Source organism: Schistocerca gregaria, chromosome 1 (genome assembly GCF_023897955.1).
Source record: "Schistocerca gregaria isolate iqSchGreg1 chromosome 1, iqSchGreg1.2, whole genome shotgun sequence".
Lineage (NCBI taxonomy): Eukaryota > Metazoa > Arthropoda > Insecta > Orthoptera > Acrididae > Schistocerca > Schistocerca gregaria.
In genome coordinates this window covers 1,037,289,105-1,037,314,819 of record NC_064920.1, presented here as the reverse complement: position 1 = coordinate 1,037,314,819, position 25,715 = coordinate 1,037,289,105, and the positions used below count along the sequence as shown (strand labels likewise).

The following is a 25,715-nucleotide window of genomic DNA, read 5'->3' as shown; positions in this document are numbered from 1 at the left end:
GTTTCATGCTTCAGATGTTCAATATAGTCTCCCCTCACTTGAGTACAACGCACAGAACGTTCATACAACCCCGTGAAACTGTCAGAGAAGTCCTTCTTTGAGATGTTCTTCAACTCGCGTGTCATACTGGCTTGAGTGTCGGTTATGTCGTCAGGTCGATGACTTTTTATGTGAATTTCTGCACTTTGTCGTTTTCTGCTAGGTTCGTAGTGATAACACCAAGTCTCTTCAGCTCTGATGATTTTTTTCCAAAAAAGAATTATCCTCGTTTTGCGTATCAATCGAGTCGCGGCAGATTTCCACACATCGCTATTTCTGTTCGGGACTCAAAGTGTGCTGGACAAACTTTGGACACACTTTTCTCTTCTCCAGAAAATTTTGAAGAACTGACCACTTGATTCAGAGCTGTTGCTGCAGTCCGATTTGTGACACGACGACGTCGGCACGCTACGTTCGCACGTTAGCTGCTTGAAACTGCCTGCTCGCAACTGTCTGGTCGACTGCACATCTGTTGTTTACTGTTGTTAGTTTAAGCTGCCGACGCAGTTACTGCGCTGACGTCATACTTCAGGAATAAAATAAGTCTCGTAACTTTTTGGGCAGATGATGTATTTCCTTTCGCATACTTCCCCCAGTCCGATATCGTGTTACGTTGCTAATTACCTCGTCTCAAGCCATAGTATTCCTTCCTTTTCCTTCTTTTTTATGTCTTTTTTTTGCCGCGTCTTTTTGGGATAGGTGTGGTTACTGCTGGATATGGGATGGTTAGTTTTTAAGGGGTGGCCGGATGCCCTTCTTGTCGGTACCCCGTCGCCCCGCCTACCCTACTCCGTCCACACGCCGGTACGGAATATGTGTGCCCCAAGTGTCTGCGTGCAGTGTTAGCCATATGAAAATGTGTAAAGGTTTTCTGGGAATCGTGCCACTGAGGCGGGAACCGTCGTTAATCCTCTGGGCGCATTTCATGCGGGGGCCGGCTTTCCTCCCAGTCCCTGAACCGCCACTTTAACACGCACGGCTATCCGAGAGGATCTTTCTTCTTCTCTTCACAAAAAGAGGAATGCTAAGGTGACCAGCCACTCGCTTCTCCCCTGATAGTTACCTGAGCTACCGTCTATTATACACTGAGGTGAAAAAGTCAGGGATATCTCCTAATACAGTGACGGACCTCCTTTTGTACGGGGTAAAGCAGCAACTCGACGTGGCATGGACTTAACAAGTCGTCGGAAGAGCGCTACAGAAATGTTGAGCCATGCTGGCTCTGTAGCCGTCCATAATTGCGGAAGTTGTGTCAGTGTAGGATTTTGTGCACGAACTGACCTCTCGATTATGCCCCATAAAAGTTCAATGGGATTCATATTGGGCGATCTGCGTGGCCAGATCCGCTCTAACTGTGCATAATGTTCTGACATGGCACATTGTCACCCATAAACATTTCTTCGTGCTTTGGTAAAGTGAAGTTCATGAATGGCTGTAAATGGTTTCTAAGTAGCCGAACATAACCATTTCCAGTCAATGATCGGTTGAGTTGCACCAGAGGATTCAGTCTATTCGATATCAACAAAGCCCACGCATCGGGACTCATCCGACCAGGCCACGATTTTCCAGGCGTCTAGGGTCCACTGCAGGCGATGTCGTGCTGTTAGCAAAGGCACTCGTCTCGGTCATCTGCTGCCGCAGCCCATTAACGCCAAATTTCGCAGCGCTGCCCTAACGGATACGTTTGTTGTACATCTCACTCTGATTTCTGCTTCTGTTTCGCGCAGTGTTCCTATTCTGTTCGCTCTGGCAACTCCACCCAATCGCCGCGGCTCTCGGTCGTTAAGGGGGGGTAGGACGTCAAACGGGCCGACTTGGAGCAGGACATTTTAATTTCCACTGTCTATACTTTTACAAATAAATTCATATAACTTTGTCAGCATGACCAGGAAGGATTCAGGATTCACACTCATTGCAGTGGAAGTTCGAAAACATAACAAAATAATTTTTTTTCTTACGTGTGAAATTTCATCATTTTTTTTCACTTACTAATGGCTGCATTTGTTCCTATAGGTACAGTTTTCTTCATAAGTTAGACAGATTCTTCGATGAATTTTGCACATCATACACACCATACCCACAGGTGTATGAATATCTTGAATTTATTTAATTTATGAAAAAACGAAAGAACTGTTATATTTTAAACTTCATGTTTAGGGAAAAACACAAATTTTACAGTTTATTCCTCAATGTTTACCACAGTTTTTTCTAGATTTCGAAAATTCTAGAGTTTCATACACATTTAAGTATGGTTTGTATGCTGTACACAATTCATCGAAGAATCTTTCTTACTTATGAAGAAAAGTGTACCTATAGCAACAAATACTGCCATTAGTAAGTGAAAAAAAGGATGAAATTTCACGTGTAATATATATATATATATATATATATATATATATATATATATATATATATTTCGTTATGTTTTCGAACTTCCACTGCTATGAGTGTGAACTCTGAATCCTTCCTGGTCATGCTGGCAGAGTTTTATGAATTTTTTGGTAAAAGTATAGACAGTGGAAATTAAAATGTCCTGTGGTGCCTCTCCTGCTCCAAGTCGGTCCGTTTGACGTCGTACCCCCCCCCCCCCCCCCCCTAAGTGAAGGCCGCCGGCCACAGCATTGTCTGTTGTGAGAGGTAAAGCCTGAAATTTGGTACTCGACACACGCACACTATGGACACTGTGATCGTGGAATATTGGATTCCCTAACGATTTCAGAAATGGAATATCCCGTCTAGCTGCGACCACCATTCCGCGTTCGAAGTTTGTTAATTTCCGTCTGCGGCCATAATCACGACGGAGACCATCTCACACGAATCGTCTGAGTAGAAATGACAGCTCCACCGACGTCCTGCCTTTTTATACCTTGTGTACGCGACATTGAAGCCATCCGCAGTGTACAATTTGAGTGTGGTGGGCTGCCGCAGGCTCTGTGGGGCTGGGCTTCACGGCTGCGGGCCTGGTGCTGTCGTCGGTGTACATCTCGCGGGCCAAGCCGTCTGCGCGCGCGCTGGCCGCCTGGAACGTCGCCGTCGAGCTGCTGGACGTGGCGGTCCACCTGGCCAAGCCGTTCCTCGGCTGCCCCAGCGACGACCTGCGAGGCGCCTGGGAGCCCGCGCGCCACTCGTGAGTCAGCCGCCACCTGCTGCCTGCTAGAGTGCTGCAAAGCTCAATGTTTGGCCGGTCACGGCTCGCCTGTTGACGGGGTGACCGAGCCGCTCGTGTCCGGCCCCATACGACTCGGCTCGGTCACGTACTCGCCCCAAGTCTGTTGTCCGGATTCCGGACACGCGGATATCCGAGCATGACCAATTAGTGCTGACTTCTCACCCCGCCTCGCCCCGGCTCGCTGCACCGTACTGTACAAATCCAACGTCTCTCTCTCTCTCTCTCTCTCTCTCTCTCTCTCTCTCTCTCACACACACACACACACACACACACACACACACACACACACACACACACAATGTATTTATGTCTGTGTCTCTCTCTTTCAATACAACAGTAAGGTTTCCAAGAACTGGCACGTGACACAGCGAAATTCATAAAGCACTTGGAAAGTAAAACGACATTTCAATAAAATCGCGAATAGAAGACGATTCCTCATTTCCAAACAGAATATATATTCCCAGAATGAGATTTTCACTCTGCAGCGGAGTGTGCGCTGATATGAAACTTCCTGGCAGATTTAAACTGTGTGCCCGACCGAGACTCGAACTCGGGACCTTTCCCTTTCGCGGGCAAGTGCTCTACCAACTGAGCTACCGAAGCACGACTCACGCCCGGTACTCACAGCTTTACGTCTGCCAGTATCCGTCTCCTACCTTCCAAACTTTACAGAAGCTCTTCTGCGAAACATGCAGAACTAGCACTCCTGCTACACTCCGCTGCAGAGTGAAAATCTCATTCTGGAAACATCCCTCAGGCTGTGGCTAAGCCATGTCTCCACAGTATCCTTTCTTTCAGGAGTGCTAGTTCTGCATGTTTCGCAGAAGAGCTTCTGTAAAGTTTGGAAGGTAGGAGACGGATACTGGCAGACGTAAAGCTGTGAGTAGCGGGCGTGAGTCGTGCTTCGGTAGCTCAGTTGGTAGAGCACTTGCCCGCGAAAGGCAAAGGTTCCGAGTTCGAGTCTCGGTCGGGCACACAGTTTTAATCTGCCAGGAAGTTTCAGAATATATATTATTCCTTTCATTAATAGGAAACATTAAATAAGTGCTGTTCCTGTAGAAGACAACCATCTTCATAAAGAAAGCATACAAAGAACATTAAACACTGACAGACGTAAATTGTCATACTTTTCACTTGTTTGTAACAGAAACAAATTTATAGTTATTGTTGATCTGCAGTAAATCACTAAAGCGTTCCGGATTTACTTGGCTGCGGCGATTTATTAGTAACATGCCCGCTTTACTAAAGCATCTCTCAGTAGCTCCGCTTGTTGCTGGGATACAAAGAGTACGTCTTGAAACTGCAGCCAGGCCTAGCAGATCTGGTTCATGTCTGCTCCACCACTTTAAGATGTCATCATCATCTCCGGGATGCATTAAAATGTAGAGATCTACTTCATATGCTGCAGATGATCTGTTGTTCCTCCATTCCTTGAAAAGATCTCTCTTTCTTGGTGGTGATGACACAGTACTTGAAGGATCTATGATAATAAATAAAAGAGACAAATAATACAGAACTGATGTGGAAATCATCGAAACGGTCCCGTGAAAACGAGGTGTTTTACGTTAATTAAATATTATACGAACTATAACATTCCCGTTTCTCTATAATACACTATCCACTAACTATGCAAAAACGATTATGTTAATGGTTGCGTTAGTAGCACACATTTGTCGCATGATGATGATGATGATGATGAGTCCCATACTCCGTTTACCGAGCGTAGGGGAGCGACGCGGGAGACCCGCGCCGCCATACTAGGCAAGGTCCTAGTGAAGGTGGTTTGCCATTGCCTTCCTCCGACCGTAATGGGGATGATTGATGATGATGATGAAGACGACACAAACACCCAGTCATCACGAGGCAGGTGAAAAATCCCTGACCCCGCCAAGAATCGAACCCGGTACCCCGTGCTCGGGAAGCGAGAACGCTACCGCGAGACCACGAGCTGCCATATTGCTAAGAATTTCCTGCTTTTCATTTATTTCAAGTATATTAAGATCACGGAAAGACGGCCAAAGAAACGTAGCAATTTTATGCCTGGAAGTCAGGAAGTGATCACAATCTTCTCACAAACGAAAGTCAAGGCTCGATGTTTAATCCTTTGTATCTCCTGTTAAAAAATACCAATCTGTTAGTACACTAGTTAATTATAAATCTATCGCGTATCATATGAAACAGTGCTTCTAACTGCGGCAATTACTCACCTGACAGTCAGTGTCATTGACACTGCAAATTTGTTGCAGCTTGTGAAGCCAAAGAAGAACTAACTGGATTATCCGTTCTTTTTCGCATTCTAATTCATCTGTGGCCTCTTTAAATGGTCTCAGAAAATGCGCAATTTTTCCTTCAAGCTCATTATCATATCCTTGCAAACTGTAAGCGTAGTCCTTTTTCTGTCAGCAAAGCAGCAACTTCGTTATACTGTGTGTGTAAGGATTCCAGCATAGCGTACAAGCTGTACCAGCGTGTGCAGACCTCTTGTTTCAACGATGATTTCAAAGACGAACAGAGACCACTTTTCTTAATGTACCTTACAATGTATTTTTCAGTATTTATTGTTGATGCAATGTTAGGGGCATGATTTAACAAGAAGTTATCTTCATCGAAAGTATGGCTAAGTGCTGTGTTTATACAATGAGCAGCACAACGCACCCTTTCGTGATTTTCCAAAGCCTTTATTACATTGGCACCCTGGCCGGAGACAAAAACAAAACTGTGCATGTCCGGCGAAATGTCGCAATCAAGCCATCCTCTCTTCAATTTCTTTCATAATATTTACTCCCGTCTTCTTAACGTCTGGGAATTTTGTTGTAAATAAAACATTATTCACAAGAAACCAATCTGTGTTAATGCAATGTGTTGTAAGCGTCAAATAGTTTAGCTGATTATGCGAATCAATCCACATATCAACTGTCGCCGCACATATTTTATTAATAACTTCCGCAGTAACAGAAGGCATAAAAAAATAGTTCAAATGGTTTCTGACCACTATGGGACTTAATATCTTTGGTCATCAGTTCCCCTAGAACTTAGAGCTACTTAAACCTAACTAACCTAAGGACATCACACACATCCGTGCCCGAGGCAGGATCCGAACCTGCGACCGTAGCAGTCGCGCGGTTCCGAACTGAGCGCCTTAACCGCGAGACCACCGCGGCCGGCACAGAAGGCATTATGCTGTTCCGTATTGCATCAGCTTGTTCTTTGACATGTCTGCTTATAGTTGAGCGATGTGGCATGACATCCGCCACGTTAACTTCTCCATAATGCGCAGCTAGATGTATCAATTCTTGGCCTAGTTCTCTGAAACCTTCACCGGAAACAGCATTATAAGGTCTCATATCTTTAACACACATTGCAACACACTTTGCTGTAATACTATTTTTTACAAGTGCCGGTAGCTTTGTGAGGTTTCTTGCAACTACGTTTCTTTAAATGAGTGGTTCCGGACTGGAAACACAATAATGTGGAGCAGTTTATTCACGATACGTACGCAGTAGACGCACTGTTTTCGTCTACAACCAACAGAAATGTACTCCATACTTGGCTTTTTAGACCTTCCCGTTTCATCAGTGTGTAAACATTGGTTCCAATAGTACCTCCTACTGCACTGGCTTCCTTGCGCTGCATGATTACGGAGAGAGACACACCACAAATGAGAAGCCCGTACTGGCTGCATTCTCTCACGGATAATGACACGTGTAATGTGTTTGAAGTTACATGCTACGTATTCGGTCACGGCTTCTATTCTCGGTCACTAGAACTAGTGCGAGCAGCTTATCCAGTTAGGGTGTGCTGGCCCCATCTCGTATTTTGTGCTCACTTACTCGGTCATGCAGGACTCTACTGCTGGCCTCTGCTAAAAGAGACACTACACTCTCGACTTGTCACGCAGAATAGAAAAGAAAAGCTGACAATAATTGTTAAAAGAATCCTTACAAGAGCTTTATTTATTCACTGACAAGTAGTTCTGAGTATCTTGTCCATTACCAAACCCCACGTTTAACACTATTTCTGCAAGTTCTCGTCATGTATAACGCTCTATTGCAATCTAGCGTTACCCTGTGGGAGGATTTTTGAAATTTGACCGTGTTTTAACCTAATCGGCAGAGGGTATCGAACAGTATTTTCGTTTCTATGGCAGTTAATAGAAAGACTAGCAGGCTGAGTTTCGGAGATAATGAAAGTAGTAAATGCATACAAATGAAATAATCCACTGTTGCCAGCCTAATTAGGCGTAATACTTTGAAACATTAAGTTTAAAGGAAAATGAATATGGATTACTGAAGTGACTTTCGTTAATACTCCTTTTAAATAGTGCAATGGATACACACAACTAACGAACAAACTACGTAGTGGTTAGCAGTAGATAGCTTTTACACAAACCAGCAAACATATAGAACTAAATAATAGTTCACTCATAGTAATAAAAGTTACCATTGCAATCATTAATTCATTCAGTACTAATTCAACATTAAGATGTTACTAAAGACACAGTGGGCTGAAAGTGGGCATGGAAAGAGTTCTGATTTCAGCTTACAAATAATACCACAAATGAAATTGATTAATCCTGTTGTTGTTGTTGTGGTCTTCAGTCCTGAGACTGGTTTGATGCAGCTCTCCATGCTACTCTATCCTGTGCAGGCTTCTTCATCTCCCAGTACCTGCTGCAACATACATCCTTCTGAATCTGCTTGGGGTATTCATCTCTTGGTCTCCCTCTACGATATTTACCCTCCACGCTGCCCTCCATTACTAACTCGGTGATCCCTTGATGCCTCAAAACATGTCCTACCAACCGATCCCTTCTTCTAGTCAAGTTGTGCCACAAACTCCTCTTCTCCCCAATCCTATTCAATACCTCCTCATTAGTTACGTGATCTATCCATCTTATCTTCAGCATTCTTCTGTAGCACCACATTTCGAAAGCTTCTATTCTCTTCTTGTCCAAACTATTTATCGTCCACGTTTCACTTCCATACATGGCTACACTCCAAACAAATACTTTCAGAACGACTTCCTGACACCGAGCGAGGTGGCGCAGTGGTTAGCACACTGGACTCGCATTCGGGAGGACGACGGTTCAATCCCGTCTCCGGCCTTCCTGATTTAGGTTTTCCGTGATTTCCCTAAATCGTTTCAGGCAAATGCCGGGATGGTTCCTTTGAAAGGGCACGGCCTATTTCCTTCCCATTCCTTCCGTAACCCGAGCTTGCGCTCCGTCTCTAATGACCTCGTTGTCGACGGGACGTTAAACACTAACCACCACCACCACCGCCGACTTCCTGACACTTAAATATATACTCAGTGTTAACGAATTTTTCTTCTTCAGAAACGCTTTCCTTGTCATTGCCAGTCTACATTTTATATGCTCTCTACTTCGACCATCATCAGTTATTTTGCTCCCCAAACAGCAAATCTCCTTTACTACTTTAAGTATCTCATTTCCTAATCTAATTCCCTCAGCATCACCCGACTTAATTCGACTACATTCCATTATCCTCGTTTTGCTTTTGTTGATGTTCATCTTATACCCTCCTTTCAAGACACTGTCCATTCCGTTCAACTGCTTTTCCTAGTGCTTTGCTGTCTCTGACAGAATTACAATGTCATCGGTGAACCTCAAAATTTTTATTTCTTCTCCATGGTTCTAAGTTCTAGGTTCTAGGGGACTAATGACCTCAGATGTTAAGTCCCATAGTGCTCAGAGCCTTTTTTTTTTCATCGTTACATTTTTCATTAGAGAGTATCGGAACAGTGAGAAAAGCAGAAACAAAGGAAAGTGAGGCAAAAAAACTGGTAACAAAATGTACATTTGTTAATGGAAAGACTAGTGTCTGCTACAGTGCTCAGAAGCTTGAGCATCTAATGAAAGATTTTAATGGAGAAAATATAAAAGTAATGCATGTCACGTGGTGCAAGCACTGCTTTTATTCGTACTCACTGTCTATAGTCCAGCTTTAGAGACGTGCTGGTAGATGAATCTCCTTATCACACGAAGAATCACATGATTTTCTTACAAAAAAAAGCAACATTCAGATGCGGTTTCCGAATAAGATACACGCTGCATAATTTTTCCATATATACAAAATACAGATGGTGTCTTATCTACCTGCTTCTTGTGGTTCTGTAGAAATGCTGAGCAGCTGCATATCTAAGCAGGTAGTACACTACTTGCCAATCTGACATTTGTTGCATTCCGCCTTCTTGTGGTTGCACTTTTAATGGCTAGTAGTGTACTGTAAGAAAGGAACTGTGCGGCCTGTTCGGCAGTTACTCCTGTAACCGCACAGGTACATTCTCTAATTCTTACGTAGGTTGTGAGTAGAGTGCTCGTTGCTCGTTTAAAAACAGAAACTGGAAACAATCGATAGCCAGCAACTGATGATTGCGACGAGCGTTAGGTCACCTTTAACAACAGTTGCATGTGCTTACACGGTCACACTTCAACGTACAAACGTTTCCTCGTTAAACTGCAGCTACGTTTGCGTTGCTTGCCAGGTGGAACATGACGTCGGAGTGCAACGCGGGCTGCCTGTGCGGGCCCCACGTGAAGTACGCCCCCGTGTGCTCCGCGGACGGCGCCGCCACCTTCTTCTCCGCCTGCCACGCCGGCTGCCAGGACAGCGCCATCCTCAACGGCACGGTGGTAAGCACCGCCCGCCAGAGCGAACTGCTTACCTGGCCGGGGTGGCAGCACTGTCGTGTCAAGCAGGCAGGAGAGGCAGCTCTGGCGTACACTCTAGCACTTGACCTTGGCCTTGTGGAGCGCAAGTAGGAACAATTCTTTGGGAGTTTATCGCATTGCGGAACAGAAATTTGCTAACATCGAGTATAGATTTAAGTGTCAGGGGGTCGTTTCTGAAAGTATTTGCATGGAGCGTAGCCATGTATGGAAGTGAAACATGGACGATAACTAGTTTGGTCAGGAAGAGAATAGAAACTTTCGAAATGTGGTGCTACAGAAGAATGCTGAAGATTAGATGGATAGCTCAAATAACTAATGAGGAGGTATTGAATAGGATTGGGGAGAAGAGAAGTTTGTAGCACAACTTGACTAGAAGAAGAGATCGCTTGGTAGGACATGTTCTGAGGCATCGAGGGATCACCAATTTAGTAATGGAGGGCAGCGTGGAGGGTAAAAATCGTAGAGGGAGACCAAGAGATGAATACCCCAAGCAGATTCAGAAGGATGTATGTTGCAGCAGGTACTGAGAGATGAAAAAGCCTGCACAGGATAGAGTAGCATGGAGAGCTGCATCAAACGAGTCTCAGGACTGAAGACTACAACAACAAAATGAAGCCGCAGCAGGAGAGCAAGGAAGTTTGCAAAAGCCATCTGAATATGCATTGTAATGTTTTGATTCAAACAAACTTTTATCAACCATACTTGTGACTAGTTGCTGTTTAAACTATGAAACTTATAAAATTGCTCATCGCTTTTAGTTAGTAACGCGACAAGTCACACAAATCTGAGGGCTGTAAATTCAACTAAATACTTAGGGATTACAATTACAAATAAATTAAATTGGAACGATACACAGATAATATTGTGGGTAGAGCAGAGCAAAGACTGCGAGTCATTGGCAGAACACTTAGAAGGTGCGACAGGTCTACCAAAGAGACTGCTTCCACCACGCTTGTCCGCCCTATTCTGGAGTATTGCTGTGCGGTGTGGGATCCGCGTGAGATGGAACTGACGGATGACATCGAAAAAGTACGAAGAAGGGCAGCTCGTTTTGTATTATCGCGAAATAGGGGAGATAGTGTCACAGGCATGATACGTGAAATGGAGTGGCAATCATTAAAACAAAGGCGTTTTTCGTTGCGACGGGATCTTCTCATGAAATTTCAATCACCAGTTTTCTCCTCCGATTCCGAAAACATCCTGTTGGCACCCACCTACATAGGGAGAAATTATCATCACGATAAAATAAGAGAAATGAGGGCTGGCACAGAAAAATTTAAGTGCTCGTTTTTCCCGCTTACTGTTCGAGAGTGGGACGGTAGAGAGACAGCATGAAGGTGGTTCATTGAACCCTCTCCCAGGCACTTTATTGTGAATAGCAGAGTAATCACGTAGATGTAGAGGTCCTGGGTTTGTCTCCCATGGACAACTTCATTTTTTTCGGGTGGAAAGGTCTAAAGGTCTGGAAGGAGGTTCATTCACCCTTGTGAGACCAACCAAGCTGGTCACTGAAGAGCAAGTCACCTAAGTAGCGTTTTACATCGAAAGGTTTGCACCAGGCAAGGTAACACAACACGATTATTTATTACCAAGCATCAACTGAGATTTTTTTCTCAATTAGAGTGTGAGGTGCTTGACATATTACGACTACGGATCGTTTTTGCAAGATTTTAGACCATTTCTGTAGGATGTAAGTCTAGGTGGTACAGTTGCAGTACGCAGGGGACCATTTTTTGCAAAAAAAATTCCGATAGAATAAAGAGGAGAATGCCAGTGTTCCTTAATTTATGCCAGAAGCACGGCTTTCCTTGTCTCCGGATATTTTTAATTTTCTTCTGTCTATTTATGAATGATAGTATGACGTTTGCTGTTACAGCCATATAGAAGAAGTGGCCACGAAACGAATCTTTGCATTCACAACTAAATATTACTTGGCACTGTTGTTTGACAATATTTATCAGAGACTGTCACTTTGCAACAGTTATTCACAGCGTAGTGTGTATATAAAATAAATGTACCACTGGCTCCTTTAACTCTTAGTTGAAGCAGGTTTCCGATGATGATTTATCCAAGGAAGACACCACCTTCTTCTGCAACATCTCCCAGGGGTTCTTCACACCCCATCGACGTGTCATTGGTTTAGCTCAGTAGTCTGCTATCGGTGCAACCATTTTGCAGATACCTTGCAAAATAGTATCGCTTCATGTACAACGTGGTGCGCTGTTTCTTGAAATGTTTATAATTTTTGTAATGAAATCTATTGTCAGACAACGGTTTTTCACCCCTTCACATTTATAGCCCTTACAGTTTTCTGGTGTCAGCGTCTAATGTGCCTGACCCAGGCGAGGAGCATTGGCCAAAGACGTCACAAAATTTCCGGATTACTGACTCCATTCGTAGAAAAGATGCAACATAGTCGGGAATAAAGACATTTATCCAGAAAGTGTAAAATTTGTTTCTTTCATCTCACCTGTAATCAAAAATATTTTTCGTCTGCATATCGATTTCGGTCACGGTAACCACCTTCAGATCTGCAGAAAGAGGAGAAAACCAAATACAATTAATGAACAGTTTACATCCTATTAGCAATATTTTTGATTCGTCTGTCTTCGGACTGGTTTCATGCGTCCTGCCACGATCTCCTCTCCTGTGTCAATTTTTTCCGTGTGATTAGCACTTGTAACTTACGTCCTCAGTTACTCGTATTTGCTGGGTGTATTCCAGTCTCTGTCTTCCTTTACAGTTTTTGCCCTCTACAGCTCCCTCTAGTACCACAAAAGTTATTCCGTGATGTCTTAACAGATGTTTTACCATCCTGTCCCTTCTTCTTGTCAGTGTTTTCCATACAGGAAGTAAAAATCCTGATAGTAGAACACGATTAACTGATTTAAAACGGCTAGTGACGAGTTTGTTCACTTCCTACCGCTGTACTAGGAAAAAAAAGAAAAACAGTTGATCTAGAGACCATATTTTCGGACAAGAAGACACTGGACAGTACACCCGCATTTGTCGTGACTTCTGTAAACATTATGCCCGGTAGACTGCGAGAAACCATTAAACAGTGTCAAAACATAACTGGGTGTCTTCTCCTGCCAGCTCCCCCAACACAGGTGCATTTATGTAAGCAATCGGTTCGTGTAATTTACCGCTGCACGAGCGTTTGTTGCAAACAAATGGACAGCTACGGCCTGCGCCGTCGAGTCACTGTAATACGCTGACCGTCGACAGTCGTCGAGTTACCTTGGGGCCAATGAGATGTATGGGCCCCGCGACGAACTCGTGACGTCACACTTCGCGAACCATCGGTTGTTGTTGTCTTCGGCCCACGAGAAATCACTACGTAATTGAAATGGTGCGCTGCCGAGAACTTGCATGCATTTAACCACGCAGTCAAGAATTATGAAACTCGCCTGAAATAGTTACTCGTTCCTGCCAGAGACAGCTGCTTTTACTCGTAAGATCTGTAGTGTCACGTGCTGTGACGTACGCGCCACGCCCTGTCTTTCTCGTGGGCCTCGAGTTACCTGTTCTGTCGTAAATGCAACTGTGTTAAACCTTAGGATGGAAGATTTACTGTCGCTGAACTAAGTGCTGCCCAATTAATTTACGGCGAGACAGGAGGTGTTGCGAGGCCAGCTGTACGGATTTCTCGAGAACGATACCCACAACGAACAATTCCTGCACGATCGACATTTGTTGCTGTTCTCAAAGACTTGCAAGATCGTAAATCTCTACCTTTACACGATTATTTTGCAGTTCATTCGTAGCTTAGTACAGTAGTTATCTTTACCTTTGTACCTTTTAATTCTGTATGCAAAGCGTACTGTCTGTTGTGATAGGCTTTCGTTTCATTATCAAATAACTCATGACAGAAGGTAAAGGCAAAGGTCTGCAGAGAGAAGAACGTACAAGAAGCTAGGAACAAATTCTGGACTGTATCCACGGAGATGCTACACAGGGTACTAGAAGCATCGCCTGCCAGGTGGGTGTATCGCACACTGTCGTTCGTCGCACTTCAAAGAAGGGAGTCTACGGCCTTACCACATTTAACGCGTACATGCGTTGGAAGAGAAAGATTTCCTTCCGCGGCGTGAATTCTCAGAGTGATTTTTGTTAAAAAGTACGCAGCATGATTTTTGAAGCAAAATACTCGTCACATATGAATCGTGTTTCACTCGCGGTGGAATAACTAATTTGCATAACACGCACACGTGGGCCAAATACTAGCAACACATTTCGAGCGCCGCTTTTCAGTAAATGTGTGGGCAGATATAATCGATGATTACATTATTGGACCGCCGGCCGGAGTGACCGTGCGGCTCTAGGCACTACAGTCTGGAGGCGAGCGACGGCTACGGTCGCAGGTTCGAATCCAGCCTCGGGCATGGATGTGTGTGATGTCCTTAGGTTAGTTAGGTTTAATTAGTTCTAAGTTCTGGGCGACTGATGACTTCAGAAGTTAAGTCGCATAGTGCTCAGTGCCATTTGAACATTATTGGACCTTATTTGTTATCTCCAAGACTGACTGATAACAATTGCCCAACCTGCCTAGAGCAAATATTGTTACCAATTTTATTAGAAGTTTTTCCGTTAGTCGTACGTCATAACATGTGGCTCCTCCACGATGGTGCTCCACCCCACATCGGTCGCAGAGTACGAAGATTTTTCAATTTTCAGAACGATGGATACAACGTTTGGTCCACTGGCCGGCACGCAGTCATGATTTTAGTCCACTGGATTTTTACTTTTGTGGCCACATGAAGGAACTTATTTATCCTCAGCAAGGAAATAATGTGGACGAACTTATGCAGAAGATTTTTGATGCTGCCAGTGCCATAAACGCAAATATTCATGTGTGTGTACGAGTGCGATGAGACAGTCCTGATTTTAGTCCACTGGATTTTTACTTTTGTGGCCACATGAAGGAACTTATTTATCCTCAGCAAGGAAATATTGTGGACGAACTTATGCAGAAGATTTTTGATGCTGCCAGTGCCATAAACGCAAATATGCATGTGTGTGTACGAGTGCGATGAGACTAGGTTCACCGTAATGAAGAATGGGCCGAAACCAGCGGTGGGCATTTTGAACACTTGTTGTAGTATTGGTATGAGAGGAAACAGAGTAATGTGAGTTTCATTACGGTAGTGTTGTACAAAATAAAATAATCTGATTTTAATTTTTGTTATAATATTGTTGTAAAAAGAGGAAACAGTTGGTTGTAAGTAAAGCACAAATAATTACGTGGTAATTGGTTGATTTTGTACTAAGGGAAACACATTTTATTTGACGTAATCTTTTCTTTACTGCCACGACCTTCGTTATAGTAATTTTGTAAAATAGAAAACGTCTTATTGTATTTAATTCATTATTAGAGTAAAAGGAGTTACACTTTCTTGACAACCCAATGACTGTTTACATTGCTTGTGTCGGTAGCACCTGACCGCCGAGCCGCTTCGTTGTACACGTCCAACATTCACATTCCACTGGGTCGTCCATTACCTTTCTCAGACCGCCGCGTCGGTGTTGGTAATACACAAGCTAGGTCGTGTACCGCCACTTGACAATGTAAACAGAAATGGATCTGCTATCAATCCTACAAACATCTGTCTTTTAGGAACACAAAAATAAAAAACATGGTACAACGGTGTTTCAATGGACCTTTTTCTCAAGCACACCAAAATGTACCGTCTTTATAATTTGGACAACATATACCATTTACACCCTTTATATTTCTTTCCTCGCCAATTCTGCAAAGGACCACCTCATCGCATACCTTATCAGTCCACCTAATTTTCAACATTTTTCTGTAGCATCACATCTCAAATGCTTCGATTCTCTTTTGTTCCGGTTTTCCTACAGTCCATGTTTCACTACTATACAGTGCTGTGCTGCAAAACGTACATTCTCAGAAATTTAGTCCGCTAATTAATGCATAATTTTCATAACAATAGCCCTCTCTTGGCCACGAATGCCCTCTTTACCACTGGCAGTTTGCTTTTTATGTCTTCATTTTTCCGTCCATCGTGGGTTAATTTGCTACCTAGCTACCGGAATTCCTTAACTTCATATACTTAGGTGATCCCAAATTTTTATCTAAAACTTTTCGTTGTTCTAATTTCTGCTACTTCTCATTACCTCATCTTTATTCAATTTACTCTCAATCCATATTCTATACTCATTAGACTTTTCATTCCCTTGAACAGGTCCTGTAATTCTTCACTTTCACTGAGGACAGTAATGTCATCAGCGAATCTGATATCCTTTCATCTTGAATTTTAATCCCACTCTCGAACTTTTATTTGATTTCCGTCATTCCTTCGTCGACATTTAGACTGAAAAGTGGAGGTGAAACACTACATCTTGCAAATCACGACATCAAGAAAAGTATTATTTTCATACATAAAGAATACATGCGCTTAAAAATATAGAAGATTACACCTGTCAAAAATATATCCTAATATACAACCGCTCAACAAAGTTCGGAATTTCACGAGCTACGACATGATCGCGAAAAAACACAATGACCCGTATATGTAATAAGTTTCCTTTAATTTAGGTCTATGGTCACAATCTTTTTTTATGACCATCATCAGATCTTCAGCAAAAATGGGAAAAATATAAATACCTTCGCAAACTGTATACAGCTTAAGAACAATACAAAGAGCATATTGAAAAGTACACTCGTTACAAATAGTTTGATGTAATTGAATTCTCGGTTGCAGGAAAAGAAACTGTAGCGTACAATTTTAAAAGTTAATGTGCAGTTTATGGTAATGCCATAGTTTGTAGTAGTACAGTTGAGTGACGGGCAAAGAAAAGGTAAAGTGTCAAGAAGTGCAGAAACGGAACTCCATGGTCGGTAACGTTCGAGACGTCCTGCCACAGCCGCTGTTTCTGACGAGATGAAAATCGTACGAATCCCATTATTCGTACAGATCAGCACATCACAACCTGTCAATGATGACAGCGTAATACACGCAGCGAAATCAAGGATACGAGCACAGGATAGCCTTTTACCAAAAAAGAATGCAGGCTCTTAAAAATGGTTCAGATGGCTCTGAGCACTATGGGACTTAACTTCTTAGGTCATCAGTCCCCTAGAACGTAGAACTACTTAAACCAAACTAACCTAAGGACATCACACACATCCATGCCCGAGGGAGAATTCGAACCTAAGACCGTAGCAGTCGCGCGGTTCCAGACTGTAGCGCCTCTTAACAACGCTGGCGTAAATCCATAGAACGTGGTGGATACTGTGCAGAAAAGTAGTACATGTAAAAGAAATTTTGTTGATATTGTCACCAAATTCTAACTCTTATTAATACACTAATGGAAATGGAAAAAAGAACACATTGACACCGGTGTGTCAGACCCACCATACTTGCTCCGGACACTGCGAGAGGGCTGTACAAGCAATGATCACACGCACGGCACAGCGGACACACCAGGAACCGCGGTGTTGGCCGCCGAATGGCGCTAGCTGCGCAGCATTTGTGCACCGCCGCCGTCAGTGTCAGTCAGTTTGCCGTGGCATACGGAGCTCATCGCAGTCTTTAACTCTGGTAGCATGCCGCGACAGCGTGGACGTGAACCGTATGTGCAGTTGACGGACTTTGAGCGAGGGCGTATAGTGGGCATGCGGGAGGCCGGGTGGACCGCCGAATTGCTCAACACGTGGGGCGTGAGGTCTCCACAGTACATCGATGTTGTCGCCAGTGGTCGGCGGAAGGTGCACGTGCCCGTCGACCTGGGACCGGACCGCAGCGACCCACGGATGCACGCCAAGACCGTAGGATCCTACGCAGTGCCGTAGGGGACCGCACCGCCACTTCCCAGCAAATTAGGGACACTGTTGCTCCTGGGGTATCGGCGAGGACCATTCGCAACCGTCTCCATGAAGCTGGGCTACGGTCCCGCACACCGTTAGGCCGTCTTCCACTCACGCCCCAACATCGTGCAGCACGCCTCCAGTGGTGTCGCGACAGGCGTGAATGGAGGGACGAATGGAGACGTGTCGTCTTCAGCGATGAGAGTCGCTTCTGCCTTGGTGCCAATGATGGTCGTATGCGTGTTTGGCGCCGTGCAGGTGAGCGCCACAATCAGGACTGCATACGACCGAGGCACACAGGGCCAACACCCTGCATCATGGTGTGGGGAGCGATCTCCTACACTGGCCGTACACCTCTGGTGATCGTCGAGGGGACACTGAATAGTTAAAGGTACATCCAAACCGTCATCGAACACATCGTTCTACCATTCCTAGACTGGCAAGGGAACTTGCTGTTCCAACAGGAGAATGCACGTCCGCATGTATCCCGTGCCACCCAACGTGCTCTAGAAGGTGTAAGTCAACTACCCTGGCCAGCAAGATCTCCGGATCTGTCCCCCATTGAGCATGTTTGGGACTGGATGAAGCGTCGTCTCACGCGGTCTGCACGTCCAGCACGAACGCTGGTCCAACTGAGGCGCCAGGTGGAAATGGCATTGCAAGCCGTTCCACAGGACTACATCCAGCATCTCTACGATCGTCTCCATAGGAGAATAGCAGCCTGCATTGCTGCGAAAAGTGGATATACACTGTACTAGTGCCGACATTGTGCATGCTCTGTTGCCTGTGTCTATGTGCCTGTGGTTCTGTCAGTGTGATCATGTGATGTATCTGACCCCAGGAATGTGTCAATAAAGTTTCCCCTTCCTGGGACAATGAATTAACGGTGTTCTTTTTTCAATTTCCAGGAGTGTAAATATGTACTCAGAAAAAATTGTGGGACATTATTTATTGCATGATTCTCCTAAATGCATAGGGTTTTAGGAAATGATTTACAGTAGCAGTTTTTGTACCTGATTTATTAATGCCAACGAGTTAGTGTCCAGGGGATCTGACATACTCCCTACAGACGTCAGTACACAACAGACACCTCCCTGGCAACGTCATTACTGCTTGACGCGTCCGGCGTTTGGGACACAACGTACCCACGCGGAGCTGCCTGCATTCTTCGCTGCTGCGAACCTCTTATTTCGCTGCGCGTCCGTCATGTTATTCACTGAAGCACAGTCAAGTGGGGCGAAATCTGGTGAAAGTGGTGGGTGTGGCTCAACAATGAACCCCAGTCGTGTTAGCTTCGCAGACGTGGCATTGCTGGGGTGGGACCGTGTACTGTTGTGGGGGTGGAGCATTGCCTTCGGCCACTTTCCGTGTCGTCTTTTCTGAATCTGTTGTTTTGACTCCTTCCACAGAACCCAAGCGGTCCATCTTTGTCCACGATAGTTGCCTTTCATCTTGTCGTTCGACAAGGCGTTCGACTCAGTTCCGCACTGTTGCTAGCTACAAAAAGTGAGCGCTTACGGTCTATCCAATGACATATGCTGTTGGAAAGAAAGTTTTCTAACAGACAGGGAGCTGTATGTCGTGCTGAACAGGGTAACTTCAACAGAAACGAGTAACTTCAGGTGTGTCCCAGGGCAGCGTAATAGGTCCTCCGCTTTTTACGATTTACATAAACGATCTGGTTGATGGTTGGTATTGACAGCGGCCTTAGACTGTTTGCCCATGATGCTGTAGTCTACAGGAAAGTAGTATCATACGAAAGTTGTGAACGAATCAATGAGGATTTGCAGAAAATAAATGCGTGGTGTAATCACTGGCACTTATCTCTCAGTATTATTAAGTGTAATCTTCTGCGTATAACAAGGCGAAAATCCCCATTAATGTACGAGTACAAAATAAATGATCAGTCTTTGGAAGTGGTAAAATCAGTCAAGTATCTGGGTGTGACTATTCGAAATGATCTCAAATGGAATGATCAGATTGCACAAGTAACGGCAAAGGCGAACTCTAGATTGCAGTTTATTGTAAGAATACTGAAGCGATGCAGTCGTTCAACAAAGGAAATAGCTTACAATACGTTAGTTCGTCCAGTCTTAGAGTATTGTTCGTCTGTATGGGACCCTTACCAGTTGTGTGTGATTCAAGAGATTGTGAAGGTCCAAAGAAGAGCGGCAAGATTCGTGATTGGTACATTTAGCAATCGCGAGAGCGTTACAAATCTCATAGAAAGATTGAAGTGCGACACACTTGCAGATAGACGACACGCTTAACAGAATGGGCTGCTCTCTAAATTCCGAAATCCAATCTTCACCGAGGATGTAGATTCAAATGGTTCAAATGGCTCTGAGCACTATGGGACTTAACATCTATGGTCATCAGTCCCCTAGAACTTAGAACTACTTAAACCTAACTAACCTAAGGACAGCACACAGCACACAGCAATCACGAGTCAGAGAAAATCCCTGACCCAGACGGGAATCGAACCCGGGAACCCGGGCGTGGGAAGCGAGAACGCTACCGCACGACCACGAGATCCGGGCGAGGATGTAGTGCATATATTATTAACACCAATTTTCAAATCGCGTAATGATCATCATTCAAAGATAAGGGAAATAAGAGCTCGTACTGAGGCGTTCAGACAGTCGTTTTCCCCTCGCGCGATCTGCGAGTGGAACGCAGGGCGGGGGGGGGGGGGGGGGGGGGGGGGCGCGAATTGTGCCCTCCGCCACACACCGCTTGGTGGCTAGCGGAGTATATGTGTAGATGCAGATTTCCATAGTTTTCTCTACTTGATAACGAACAAGCGCTGTCCTTTCACTTTACACGGCTGTCACCTAGCGGCTGCGTGGTGCGTTATAATCAGGTTCATCGTCCTAGGAGAGGACGTCCCTGTAGTTTAAGCGGTACTCGTAAGACGGGACGAGGAGAAGGAAGGAGAGATTAGTGTTTAGTGCCCCGTCAGCAACGAGGTCATTAGAGACGGAATACAACCTCGGATCAGAGAAGAATTTGGAAGGGAGCCGGTCACGCACTTTCAAAGGAACTATCCCGGCATTTGCACAAATGATTTAGGAAAATGATGGAAAAGCTAAATCAGGATGGCAGGACGCGGATCTGAACCGTCATCCTCCCTCAGTAAATTTGTAAAACATTTCCGAACGCACTTCGTATCTTGTCCATTCATTATCGTTACAAGACTTCTATTACTTGAAAACTATACCAGGTTGGTTTTCAACATTATCGTGATACCTTTTTTCTTTCACTTGCGCCGTTGTCCCGCAATGTTCGCAGGATCGGCGTGGTTAAAACGGATTTGGCAGGGTTAATTTAAAGGGATGGCCGGATGCCCTTCCTGCCGCCACCCCATACTCCCTAGGACGGAATCAGTGTACCCCAGCTGTCTGCGTCTAGTGGAAACCATGAAATAGTGCGGAAGTGTTACAAATGTTCGTGTGGCGTCTAACCGAGGCGGGATGTGGGGACCAGCCCGGTATTCACCTAGCGGGATGTGGAAAACCGCCTAAAACCACATCCAGGCTGGCCGACACACCGGCCCTCGTCGTTAATCCTCCGGGCAGATTCGATCCGGGGCCGGCGCGCCTACCTGTGTCCAGGAAGCAGCGCATTAGCGCTCTCGGCTAACCTGGCGGGTATTATCATGAGACATTATAAAGGTTAATTTCCTCATTCTTACATTTCAGTTTGTGCACCCCAAGGGGCATGTACAACGTGCGGTCAGTGTTTCATTTAAATCCATGTGCGCTCCACGATATCGACGGCGACATCATCAAATGCATTGCGAATGCGTGTATTCAGGTTACGAATGTTTGTAAACTGGTTGCGGTATAGCCGGTGAGGTGAGACTAGGGCGGTCGTGCCTGCGGCTGTTGCAGACGTTCAGTCGGTGCAGCTGCATCCCGGGGCCCGGCGGCGGCCACGCCGTGGAGGGTGCGTGTCCCGCCAGCTGCGCCGCCAGCTTCGGCGCCTTCCTCGCGCTGCACTGCCTCACCAGCTTCCTCGTCGCCACCGGCCGCGCCGGCAACCTGCTGCTGCAGTTCCGGTACGTCACTCACTACGTACTATCTTCACGTTGCTTTCATAACATCTTCGCGGTCTTACTTCCTACTCCAATGCCCACAGAACCATCTGACTAAATTTTACTGCACTCCATTTCCCTTGTTTTACTTTTCTTGAAGTTCATCTTACAACCTCTTCTCAAGAAGCTGCCCATACTGTGTAAAATGTAAACTTTCACGCCCTTGAACGTCACACACCAAAACTTTACTGATATTACGCCGTGTCGGATGAATTTCCTGCTGAAACCTAACTTTTCATCCCCATCTGGGGATGCTCGAAAATCTTTGGAAAAGAAGGCATTTACAGGACATCGTCTACCTGTGGAAACTTGAACATGAGGGGCCGAAGAAACTGCTACACCTAAAACCGTGTAAAGCCTCTGCGAGCACGCAGAGGTGCCGCAACAACACGAGGCGTGGACTCCACTAATATTTGAAGTAGTGCTGAAGACAACTGACACCATGAATCTTGCAGGGCTGTCCATAAATCCGTAAGAGTACAAGGGGTTGGAGATATCTTCTGAACACCACCTTGCAAAGCATCCCAGATATGCTCAATAATGTTAATAATGTTCGTGTTTGGGTAGTTCAGTGCTTAGCGGAAGTGTTTAAACGCAGAAGAGTAGTAATTCTGGATGTGTGGGGTGTCGCATTATCCTGCTGGAATTGTCAAAATCCGTCGGATTGCACAATGGACATGAGTAGATGCAGGTGATCAGGCAGGATGCTTATGTACGGGTCCATGGATTCATGAGGTTGTCCCCGTACCTGTACGCGTCCATCCGCTCTATACAATTTGAAACGAGATTCGCCCTACCAGGCAACATGTTTCCAGTCGTCAACAATCTAATGACGGGCCCAGTCGAGGCGCAAAGTTTTGTGTCGTGCAGTCATCAAGGGTACATGAGTGAGCCTTCGGCTCCGAAAGCCCATATCGGTGATGTTTCGTTGAATTGTTCGCCCCCCTCACCCTTCTTAATGGTCCACCATTGAAATCTGCAAAATTTGCTGAAAGGCTGCGCTTCTGTCACGTTCAACGACTCTTTACCGTCGTCGTTGACCCCATTCTTTCAGGATTTTTTTCCGCCCACTCTAATGTCAGAGATCTGATGTTTTACCTGATTCCTGATATTCACGATACACTCGTGAAATGTTCGTATGATAAAATCACCACTTCATCGCTACTTTGGAGATGCTGTGTCCCATCGCTCGTGCGCCGCCTATAACACCTCGTTCAAACCACCCTTAAATCTTGATAACCTGCCACTGTAGGAGCAGTAAACGATCTAAGAACTGCTCCAGACACTCTTATACAGATGTTGCCGTCCGCAGTGCCACATTCTGCCGTTTACATATCTCTGTATTTGAATACGAATGCCAACACAGGGGCAACTGTGAAAGGGCCGAAATATACAGATTAACTGTTGCGGAACATGCTTTGCAGTCAGGAGACCACTGGATTCGATTTCATAAGAGTCAGTTATTGAAAATCACAAGTGAATACTATACAGAGACACCATAATGATCACTAATTTCAATCAGTAGGATTAAGGTGTGAAACGCAATCGTATCTGGATTTCGGTGCCATGGGGTGATAGCAATAGCGAGCGACAGCAACCGACAACGCCAATTCCGTTCGAGTTTTCTATCTTTCATCCGATCTTCCAACTCTTTTGTCGCGTCTAACAGAATTACGATGCCATCGACAAACCTCAAACTTTTATGTTTCATCCTGAACATTAATATCTTTTAAAAATTTCTCTTTCGTCTCCTGTGCTGCCTGCACAGTGCACAAATTGACCAACTATGGTGACAGGCTACTAGATGTGTCACTTCCTTTCATGTCGAGCGACTCTCATAACTGCAGTCTGCTTTCTGCGCAAATAGTACGTAACCTTTCGTTCTCTACATTTTATCCCTGCTATATCCACAATTTCAGGTTAACATTGTCGAAAGCTTCCCTGTGTCTACTTAGTATGCTTGAATGTATGTAACAAACATTCTGCGAACCTTGAAGTTCTCATATCCAAAATTGCGAATACAGAGATGCCCGTTTGCATTATTCTTTACCATCATAACAAAACACTCTTTAATAATATACATAAACTGGTGTTCTACAGCCGGCCTCGGTGGCCGAACGGTTCTAGGCGCTTGAGTCCGGAACCGCGCGACTGCTACAGTCGCAGGTTCGAATCCTGCCTCAGGCATGGATGTGTGTGATGTCCTTAGGTTCGTTAGGTTTAAGTAGTTCTAAGTTCTAGGGGACTGATAACCTCAGATGTTAAGTCCCATAGTGGTCAGAGCCATTTGAACCTTTTTTTTTTTTTGGGGGGGGGGGGGGGGGGGGTTCTACATGTAGTGGACCATTAAATTAAGAAATACTAAAACAGTAAAAATGAGTGAGTAATCATCGTAAGTCTTCTTGTCCTGTTTCACAGAGTTGTTCTCCTTCCAGGTGTGTGAAAGAGGCGGACAAGGCGCTGTCCATCGGCTTCGCTGAGGTCCTGCTGTGCGCACTCGCGTTCGCGCCAGGTCCTGTCGTGTACGGGGCTCTCCTCGGTAAGCCCAACCAATGCGGGCGTTTATCACTTTAAAAACTGACGCATCACACACTCATTACAAACAATGTCTAATTTCTTTGTACATACACATTTTTCACTTACGAAATAAAGAAAAAAATATATCTAAGCATGGACGACGTATCCACTTTTGATTATAAAATAAGTTCAAAACTGTAATCTTAAATTTGTCTATGTAGTAAGTCCCCGACCTCAGCCATTCCCATGCAAAAAAGTTTATAAATTACTCTTTTCAACTTCAGTCACGTTTTACTCCAATACTTACGATTTGTTTCGGCTACACACTTCCATGAATAGCCCATAAAATATCACACCCGTGCATTCAATATTCCAAAAATAGCATCATCCCGTATAATTTGATCTCCCGTTTCATTAAGCTCACGTCAACTTTAAAAAATCAGCTTCTCTTAATCCACAATGTATTCCACTCAGAAATGATTCTAACAATTATCTTCATATAAACTACACTTTTCATCCACTTTATTACAGTGATATCATACAGTTCGAAATAGCCTCGATCAAACATTAACAACGTGGAAGAGAAAGTTTGCATCCATTCGAGACTAAAGCTGAACATGAACTCACTCGGTCTTTACAGTATCAATTGCATTCAAAATCTTTGTCAGTTTGTAGCATTCTTTTTTTTCCATTATTTCGGCGAGGTTGGACGAGTCACTTCGGGACGTCTTCTCTGGAACTCGACCGTCGTTGTCACGTTTCTGATGGCCGGTAACTCTGACTATGTGACGACGGGAAGACCTTTCCTTCCACCACTGCCACACCCCCGCTCGTATCATGAAACAGAAATAACCACAAACATTTCTTCCAGTATTACAGTTGTAACAACAAAATGTAAAATTCATTTTACCATATCCAAACATTATAACAAACCTACAGCTACTTACTTTTCACGTGTCACGTAGCGGGAACAAATCTATGATTCAGCGCTCCAAATATTGTATCAAAAATACCCAATACCTTTTTAAGCATTTTAAGATGAAATTTGTTTTGTCTGGTCATTAATATTAATATTAATATAATTGATGTTGTTGATCTTTTGGTGACAATGAGCTATAAGTGTTATACCTGTACAGAAATTGAAGGTTTGGCACTGAGAAGTGTAATATCGAAGGAGAATGCTCCGAATATATGGCATGTAGGGCGTGAAGGGAATATGTATACTGGATACATAAACGGATGTTATGGGATTTTGTTGTCAGAAAAATTGTAGCATACTGGAATTGATACAGTAGAAAAACGAAGTAGATAGGTTTTGATATAGCATGGTGGTGGTGTGCTAAGGTTATGGAAACGAAAGAGATAGGAGCCT

General features: G+C 44.5%; 1 protein-coding gene across 2 annotated transcripts in view; it reads left to right on the top strand.

Annotated features, from left to right (window-relative positions):
- LOC126279611 (solute carrier organic anion transporter family member 74D-like) overlaps nt 1-25,715 on the top strand; it is a 186,171-nt gene that overhangs the window by 155,443 nt on the left and 5,013 nt on the right. For both annotated transcript variants that reach the window (XM_049979693.1, XM_049979692.1), the window contains exons 9-12: nt 2,968-3,166; nt 9,713-9,860; nt 21,624-21,790; nt 24,262-24,365. In XM_049979693.1, coding sequence (XP_049835650.1) covers nt 2,968-3,166; nt 9,713-9,860; nt 21,624-21,790; nt 24,262-24,365 — 618 coding nt within the window. The remainder of the gene's footprint in view (nt 1-2,967; nt 3,167-9,712; nt 9,861-21,623; nt 21,791-24,261; nt 24,366-25,715) is intronic.